This window comes from Spea bombifrons, chromosome 13 (assembly GCF_027358695.1).
Source record: "Spea bombifrons isolate aSpeBom1 chromosome 13, aSpeBom1.2.pri, whole genome shotgun sequence".
NCBI classification, from domain to species: domain Eukaryota; kingdom Metazoa; phylum Chordata; class Amphibia; order Anura; family Pelobatidae; genus Spea; species Spea bombifrons.
The window spans coordinates 18,094,134-18,103,290 of record NC_071099.1 but is presented as its reverse complement, the minus strand read 5'-3'; the positions used below and the strand labels follow the sequence as shown (position 1 = coordinate 18,103,290).

Below are 9,157 nucleotides of genomic sequence, written 5' to 3'. Positions count from 1 at the left end.
TCAGAGTCACATACACGTTCTTTAAAAGGTCACAAATTATGTACAACGATATAAAACACAGATTGTTCTAACAAATACAAGAACAAAAAATGTACTTTTTATATCTGCGTTCAAACAGAAAGCCTTCCAATCCTCATAAATTTCACCTAAAACATACTCAAATGTACTCAATAATAGCACAATGTATGCAGTTGGTGGAAAGCCCAGTAATGAGGACAAAGTCTTGAAAAATCTGACAGATCTGCCAATATTAGTCCAGAAACACTTGGCCAAAAATGGAAAGTTTAGAACTGAATGGTTGACTAGGGCAACTAAGCAGTGAAGTCCTTTTAGCGCTTGTTCTGTTGTGGGAGTCAGAGGTGCTGGGATCTTGCTGGCCATTATTTCCAGGGTCTGGATTTCTTAATTTCTCCGTCCTCTTGATTGAGAAAAATTCTCTCACAAGATCTTCCACCTCCCACTGCTCTTTAGTGTCCCTGTGACAGCAGTGAAGGGCTGCGGGGTCAATGGGGTGGGCTTCCGTGTTAAAGATATAGCCCCCTGCCCCTAAGACACACTCCCCGTAGGGTGTCATCACCAAATCAAAGCTTGAGCCATCGTTGTGGATGAAGTTGTCTGGGTCAAACAGTAAATACAGATATTTGATGGTTTCCGCAAGAAAGAAAGATTCCATTCGATTATCGAGTTTGTGATCACGGACATCTTTAATCTACAAGACAACAAGATGACAATCAGTGAATTTTTACTTAAAATGCAAACATCATATTCATGCCCTAATCCTCATTTAGTATGAGATACTTACGGTAGCAAACCCACAGTCAACTTTGCTAATTCTTTCGATGGATTCCACAGCATCTCTCCCAAGCTCTAACAGCGTGGGGTCCCGAGTGGCCCTGTACAGATACATTGCACTTTCTATGAGCTCTGTCACAAAAAGCAAATAAAAAATATTTATGTCAATGTAACAGACTTCAGAATTCCAAAACAATGCTTTTTCAGCCCATTAGAGGGCTGTATGTGAGATCTTTGCTGAATCTACAAATGTATTACATTTATTATCATATGCACACAACGAAGGGGGGGAAAAGGGATCAAGAAACACCTTATGTGCTCCACACCTACAATGCTTTGACGTAGCATCTGTATTGTGTGTGTATATAAACACTGAATAAATAAAGCTGCAGACTCTATAAAAAATGCACATGGTGATCATCCACATTAGCAGCGTTAAGAAAACACCATCTCTTTAAATTCACAAAACTTCCTGAATGATATTTCTATAATATTACTACACACACTATGCTGCTCAGAAGCCCTGTAGTTGGTCAATGTATTATTTCAGGGGTATGTGCTGTAAATGTTAACCCTACTGCGTGGAGTTACTTAAAACCAGGTGCATGAAATATTCCAGGATCTAAAGTAGTAGCTTTAGGTACCTGGCCGGAGCGGGTAGCCTTCTCGTTTATCCACAGTGAACCCTTGAGGAATATTGTAGAACTCCGGCAATCCTCCAAACTGTTTCCACACAGTGTAATAATTGTGAAATGTTCTCATGGCACTACCAATGTCCCCAAACAGGCTCTGCAGGAAGACATATCATTAAAAGGAAAGAGTTTGTAACACTACGTACAGAGGAGTAAAACATGTTGTACCGTATACCGCTTGGCTGCAATTTAACCCCTTAACGTCCATTGACGGGCCAGGCACGTCACGCAAAAATGGTCAGGTGACGACCAATGACGGACCAGGCACGTCCTTTCATTGAAAATAATCTACGATGAGTAAAATATATATTTTTTTTATAGAAAAAAAAAACAGCCTGGTCCTTAAGGGGTTAAATAACGGAAAGAATAAAATTACACGTCTCTCATGGAACACTCTCTCTGCCAAACAATGTTAAAATTGATTATTTGAGGGATTGCATACTATAGATATGACTGTTGACAGCATTTCAAGAAATCAGACATAAAAGGAGGAAAAAAACCAAAAATACAAATATGGATTTGCTATCATTTCAGCTGCTTCAATGATCAGATCAATAATTATTTGCTTAATATGACATATATAACTGTGCTACAGCAAACTGTCTTATTACTGAATAAACACGTTACCTGCAATCCTGGCCAGAAGGCCTCCAAAGACTGGAATATTGGCATGGACACCGTGCCCTTATACATCTGCACCCACACGTACCAGTCATCGTACTTGGTAAAGTTCTGGATGGCCTTGTTGTATTCTGAACCAAGATCATTGATTTAGATGTAAAAAAAAATATATGTATTGATGTAACAACAAAACAAAGTATTAGAAAATTATGTCAATGGATGCTTATGTCTGACAATCCTCGTAAGTACCCCTCTTAACAGAAATGTTCAGGTGTCTGTTGCCATGGCAACCTACCCAAAAACATAGACATCAGCTCTTCATCCTGCAGCAGAATTGCCCCTTTAACAAGATATTCAAAGTACGAGTCAACGCCAGCTCCTATGCCAGCATCCTGGGCAACCCACTTGGATGTCATGACATCGATATGGTTTCCCACCTGTAAATGCAAAAAAATCTTCTTATTAAATACATAGCTATTAAGTCACTTAAATTCAAAAATACATTTGTCAGCGGTGACATTAAATCACATAAAAACTATATATTCTCTGATCAAATATGAGACAAACTGATTAAAGAGTTTTTTCTGTAATGGCTAAAATTCAGTGAGACAGCAGCCCCAAACAAAAAGCCAACTTATTGTAATTATTATAGAAACGGCACAAATTCTTAGTTGATGTCAGCCAGCGTCTCCAAACGTCAGGTTAGCTTTCATCAATGTGCATTCCTGAATTCTGGACACAGAATTCTAAGTAGATTAAATTCCAAGCTGTTTGATTTTGCTTACTAGTCCAATCTCAGAGCGGCTCTCCCATAATCCTCCGAGTGCACGCTTTGCTACCCTCTCAAACTCCGGGTCCCCAGTCAGACGACTCAGGGTGGCAAACTCAATAATAAAGGTTCCGATGCCGGCTGTGCAGGTCACAGGGGTTTCTGTTGGATTGACTCCATTCAAAAGGTTCACGGTCCCAAAAGGCATCCCTGTAGACGTGTCAAATGCTGTAGGAACATTAACTAATGAGGTACGAAGGAATAATACAAAGCAGACTTACAACTAAATCAAAATAAAAGTATGCACCAAACTTTGGTATCTATAGATCCCTCATAGAACAGTCTACATCAGGGCTCTCCAAACTACGCAAGTTTTTATCCGGCCTGCAGCAACTTGCCCAGGCGGCACTCACTCCAGGGCTGCACAGCCACTCCAATGCCATACACTTATATACGCATGTATACAACCTGTTTATTTGGCTGAGGGGGGGGGGTTATTATTATTATTATTTTTTATTTATTTTAATTTTTTTAAGAATAATACCGGTACTCTGGACTTGCAAGATCACAATATACACAATGAAGCACCGTACCAGCAAGAAAGGATAATGCATTGTACAATCTGTGAGATTTCCTCCTCAATTGAACTACACATCATGGGAGGATAAGAAGCCATCGTTCATGATATTTGTAAATCTACCATCAGGTCAAGTCAACTACCAAGGCTAGCGAGATGTCACCCTTTCATAAAATGGTACAAAACGCACCAACTTCTTTGTCTTAGCCCAGACCTTCCTGCCAGACTCCTAGTAATCATAAGAAACCATTTTTGCTGACCTGGAAGTAGTTTGCGGGCAGCTCCCTCTGCCATCCTAAGTAGGGGTCCTGAGCAAGGCCATCCAGCTTCTAGCTCCAGGCCAGCTCTCTTGGAAAGGAGATGAGCAGACAGGAGACCTCCAACCACTAACAAAAATATAATAACCTGTTAATCTTTAAAAATAGGTAAAAAGAAAAACACAACATACCAAAACAAAGAAAAAGGAAACATTCACTGGGGAAACTAAAAACAGAAGATATGGGGAGAGAGATGGCAGCTCTGGGGAGTTTTGGTCACATTTAGGGAATTAAAATCGCTGTGCAAGATGCACTTGGAACTTTGAGGAAGCGACTCATACTTACAATCTGCTTTCTCCCCTAGTGAATAAGACATTTATGAGAGCTTTCAGTTTTTAGACAATAGTAAAACCTTTTATTTGGCCAACATAGACATAACCTGATGTTACACACGATTTGAGAACCTCAGAGCTCCCTTCTACAGGTGGAAGACAAAAGACCTCTGACAACCTGTAAACTATTGTGACTTGTCATCTTTACCTACATTGGCTCAATGGTATCATCTTACACACAACATTTTAGTTTTGGACATGCTATAGTTCCCCCCCCCCAATCCATTAAGTAAATATAAGAGCTTTCTGATCCTGATGTTCATATTTAGAACCATTCCAGGGGCAAGGTGCCAAATGTGGACCAATAACCATAGCAACCAGAAAAAAATATACTAAACAGGAATAATAGTGTACATTTAACAGTGAGGGGTATCAAATGCTGACCTCGAATATTGGTCTCAAACACTGAAGCATTCACATCAATATCAAAATCCAGTGTGTCCTGTAGAACATTCACAACCCTCTTGAACTCAGTGATGTTCCCAATTATCTGAAGGTTAGAAGTCAAAGTGAATATTCTAAACGTGACCCCCGTGTCCAGAAATGTCTAACATACCCTGCATTCAAATGTATTACTCCTAGCGCAAGGCAATATTCTGGAGCAAAGGAGTTAGGTTGACAGGGCTCCGGGCACAGGTATTAACCCTGTAGATAAGACTAAAACCAAACTCCCCCAAACCACTTGAGCAACTCTTGAAGGAAAAGTGACAAAGAGCAATTGTTTCCCCCGATATAACTACTTCCAAGTGGTGGGGAGTGGAGGACATGTCGTTTATGTGATATAGACAAGAAGGGGGTCAGTATTGTTAATTGTTCTTCATGCGCCCATCTGGCAATTATTTTCCTGGGTTGTTAGCAAAATAAAGCTAATATATATATATTTTTTTATATATATCCACTGAAATGCAGAAAGATAAAAAGAAGCTACTTCTAAAGTTGCGATGAAAACATTCACTAGGTCACAGGAGTAACTTTATGTATCCTTTACATATTAGGCTGAGATTAAAGTTAGGTAGGATACACTTTTAATGTAAATATCTTTTCAATGCATAATGCCACCTCCATACAGAAAATACATTGTGACTCCCAAACACCCAAGATGAAATGTACACTCACTAGTAACGTATCCAGAGCATCAATTAATGTCAAAGAAAAACTGAAAGACAAAAACAGAACGGTAGAGAGAGAGAGAAAGCTATTTTCACTGATTTTTATTTGGTAAAATTTATGTCATGCCGGTCACTACTTAAGTGAGTTATATTTTACTTTCTATCTTTCTGCTCCAATAACCCCTTCTCTCCTATATCTGCCCCTGTCCAGTATGTAACTCTCTCTATTACAGCCCTCATAGCCTCCAATACCCATCTTCATATTCCCCACAATCAACTACATTTATTCTGGGTGACTAACATTCCTTCTTCATTCCTATTTAATCTTTCTCTATTGTCTGGTACTCTCCTACAATATTCGGCAATTTACTACTTAATCATGTTTTTCTCGATGCGGTCTCATCACCTGCCCCACGTATCTTGTCCATCACAGGTAAGAGGTCGCAACTCATCATACGGGAAGGCATTCTCCAGGTAATTGTTGTAAGCGTGATAAAACATGGACTTCACTCGATCCCTGAGGATGAAAAAGGAAAAAAGAAACATTAATCCCCGAATGTTTAACTAGACTCGTGCAGAATAAAGGTATTTGGCGGTACTACAGACACCCACAATGACGACTCCGGTAGGAGCCCCAACACCGGCCCATTTAAACATAAAGGAACGCGGTCACCGGCAGCGCCATCTCTACCTGTAATGCGCCGCGTCCTGCTCACTAAACCGGCTCTCCTTGGCATTCTGTACCGGCGGCAGGGCGACCACGAACCCCAAACACACAGGGAGCAGGAGCGGGTTCATGTCCTGTCACTCGTACCGGATTCCCCTCACGGTAGCGGCTACTTCCTACCCAGTAGAAGGACTCTGGTGATGTCAGCAGACCATGTGACTGTTTGGTCACATGGTACAAAGAACTACTGGAAGAAGAAGAAGCAGCAGCAGCAGCAGCGCGGGAAGTGCAAATGACTACAAATGAGCTGAGCTGTGCTGAGCTGCTGTTTCTTTTTCAATAACGTGGGATGTGAGGATGCAGTTTTAACAGAAGTACTGAAAATACAGAATATCATGGAGGCAGAAGGAAACTTGAATCTGTGAAATAATTCACAGTGAGTCTCTCTCTCTCACTCTGTCTCTGTGCCAGTGATTGTGTCTCTATCTCTCTGTGTGCCAGTGAGTGTGTCTCTCTGTGTCTCTCTCTGTGTGCCAGTGAGTGTCTCTCTCTGTGTGCCAGTGAGTGTGTCTCTCTCTGTGTGCCAGTGAGTGTCTCTCTCTGTGTGCCAGTGAGTGTCTCTCTCTGTGTGCCAGTGAGTGTGTCTCTCTCTGTGTGCCAGTGAGTGTGTCTCTCTCTGTCTCTCTCTCTGTGTGCCAGTGAGTGTCTCTCTCTGTCTCTCTCTCTGTGTGCCAGTGTCTCTCTCTCTGTGTGCCAGTAAGTGTCTCTCTCTGTGCCAGTGAGTGTCTCTCTCTCTCTCTCAGTCTCTGTGCCATCGAGTGTCTCTCTCTCTCTGTGCCATCGAGTCTCTCTCTCTCTCTGTGCCATCGAGTGTCTCTCTCTCTCTCTCTCTGTGCCTTCGAGTGTCTCTATCTGTGCCCGTGAGAGTGTCTCTATCTGTGCCCGTGAGAGCGTCTCTCTCTGTGCCCGTGAGAGCGTCTCTCTCTGTGCCCGTGAGAGCGTCTCTCTCTCTCTCTGTGCCCGTGAGAGCGTCTCTCTCTCTCTGTGCCCGTGAGAGCGTCTCTCTCTCTCTGTGCCCGTGAAAGCGTCTCTCTCTCTCTCTGTGCCCGTGAGAGCGCCTCTCTCTCTCTCTGTGCCCGTGAGAGCGTCTCTCTCTCTCTCTGTGCCCGTGAGAGCGTCTCTCTCTCTGTGCCCATGAGAGCGTCTCTCTCTCTGTGCCCGTGAGAGCGTCTCTCTCTCTGTGCCCGTGAGAGCGTCTCTCTCTCTGTGCCCGTGAGAGCGTCTCTCTCTCTGTGCCCGTGAGAGCGTCTCTCTCTCTGTGCCCGTGACAGCGTCTCTCTCTCTGTGCCCGTGACAGCGTCTCTCTGTGCCCGTGAGCGCATCTCTCTCTCTGTGCCCGTGAGCGCGTCTCTCTCTCTGTGCCCGTGAGCGCGTCTCTCTCTCTGCCCGTGAGTGCGTCTCTCTCTCTGTGCCCGTGAGCGCGTCTCTCTCTCTGTGCCCGTGAGCGCGTCTCTCTCTCTGCCCGTGAGTGCGTCTCTCTCTCTGTGCCCGTGAGCGCGTCTCTCTCTCTGTGCCCGTGAGCGCGTCTCTCTCTCTGCCCGTGAGTGCGTCTCTCTCTCTGTGCCCGTGAGCGTCTCTCTCTCTGTGCCCGTGAGCGTCTCTCTCTCTGTGCCCGTCAGCGTCTCTCTCTCTGTGCCAGTGAGCGTCTCTCTCTCTCTCTCTCTCTGTGCCAGTGAGCGTCTCTCTCTCTCTCTCTCTGTGCCTGTGAGTGTCTCTCTCTCTGTGTGCCAGTGAGTGTGTGTGTCTCTCTCTGTGTGCCAGTGAGTGTCTCTCTCTCTCTCTGTGCCAGTGAGTGTCTCTCTCTCTGTGTGCCAGTGAGTGTGTGTGTCTCTCTCTCTCTCTGTGCCAGTGAATGTGTGTGTCTCTCTCTCTGTGCCAGTGAGTGTGTGTCTCTCTCTCTGTGCCAGTGAGTGTGTGTGTGTCTCTCTCTGTGCCAGTGAGTGTGGTACAAAGAACTACAGGAAGAGGAAGAAGCAGCAGCGCAGGACGTGCAAATGACTAAAAATGGGCTCTCTCTCTGTGCCAGTGAGTGTCTCTCTCTCTCTCTCTGTGCCAGTGAGTGTCTCTCTCTCTGTGCCAGTGAGTGTGTGTCTCTCTGTGCTAGTGAGTGTGTTTCTCTCTCTCTGTGCCAGTGAGTGTCTCTCTCTCTCTATCTGTGTCAGTAAGTGCGTCTCTCTCTCTCTGAGATAGAGCGTGCGCTCGCCTCGAGAGAGAGAGAGAGAGAGCGTGCGCTCGCCTCGAGAGGGAGAGAGCGTGCGCTCGCCTCGAGAGGGAGAGCGTGCGCTCGCCTCGAGAGGGAGAGCTTGCGCTCGCCTCGAGAGGGAGAGAGAACGTGCGCGCGCCGAGAGAGAGAGAGTGCGGGCGCGCGCCGAGAGAGAGTGCGTGCCGAGAGAGAGCACGTGCGCGCGCCGCGATAGAGCGCGCCGAGAGAGAGCGCGTGCCGAGAGAGGGCGCGTGCCGAGAGAGAGCGCGTGCGCGTGCCGAGAGAGAGAGCGCGTGCGCGCGCCGAGAGAGAGAGCGCGCGCGCCTAGAGAGAGAGATAACTCACTCTAGTTAAACCAGGGATCTCAACTCTACTGCACATCATTTTTTAGTGAATAGACTCATTTGTTATAGACTAAATGCCACGTCTGTAATTGAGATCTTCACAATGTATATGAGAATGTGATAAAATAAAGCAACAGCTGTACATGTTTCAAAATAATAGTAATAATAATAATATATGTTCACAAATAATTAAACGAACAGAACGCATGTAATATATCTGGAATTGCAATAAAAAATCAGTTTCTTTTCTTTAAATAGATGTTTATACTCTTTTCTTCTTCTTCTACAGTTTATCTCAACCACTCACAAAACATTAACTTTTTAGTGACGTGGGTAGATTAATAGATTACGTCCTCATGGTGGTGGCTTTTTGGAATAGGAGCCAGGCATAAACTGTTGCCCACAGAGTATTGTGCAGCGGAAAAGTCCAAAGCTAGTGGGAACAGCTCAGCTGTGTGCGTCGGACCGCCATACACAAGGGAGAATATCCAAGAAAGGCTCCATTGGTTGTGTCTTTCTCCTGCTCAGATTAGGGACCACACAGGGTTAAGGTGTGAATCCACGACAGATGGAAGACAATTGGACATGTTGGTACCCATTAACACAATTATTATTAGGAATATCTATGGGTATGTTATGAAACCGCGTTAGAGTAAATAAAATCTAATACACAA

The 9,157-nt window shown here is 44.5% G+C and overlaps 1 protein-coding gene across 1 annotated transcript; it reads right to left on the bottom strand.

The window, feature by feature from the left end:
* Positions 1-6,032, bottom strand: EDEM2 (ER degradation enhancing alpha-mannosidase like protein 2). The gene is made up of 11 exons (XM_053453809.1): positions 5,901-6,032; positions 5,616-5,726; positions 5,217-5,256; positions 4,485-4,590; positions 3,712-3,837; positions 2,891-3,102; positions 2,401-2,542; positions 2,112-2,236; positions 1,437-1,581; positions 803-924; positions 1-709 (listed from the first exon to the last, which is right to left on the bottom strand). Exons 1-11 carry the CDS (start codon positions 6,005-6,007, stop codon positions 251-253), a joined length of 1,695 nt encoding a protein of 564 aa, XP_053309784.1. The 5' UTR covers positions 6,008-6,032; the 3' UTR covers positions 1-250.
* Between the last annotated feature and the right edge of the window lie 3,125 nt (positions 6,033-9,157).

What these genes read in the sequence shown, in the direction of transcription:
- EDEM2 (XM_053453809.1), bottom strand. Translation starts at nt 6,007, where the DNA reads ATGAACCCGCTCCTGCTCCCTGTGTGTTTGGGGTTCGTGGTCGCCCTG. An exon ending in GCCGCTCTGAGATTGGACTA is followed by an intron (nt 2,543 to 2,890) that starts GTAAGCAAAATC and finishes TTGCATTTACAG; the next exon opens with GTGGGAAACCATATCGATGT. An exon ending in CCTTCTGGCCAGGATTGCAG is followed by an intron (nt 1,582 to 2,111) that starts GTAACGTGTTTA and finishes GTCTTCCTGCAG; the next exon opens with AGCCTGTTTGGGGACATTGG.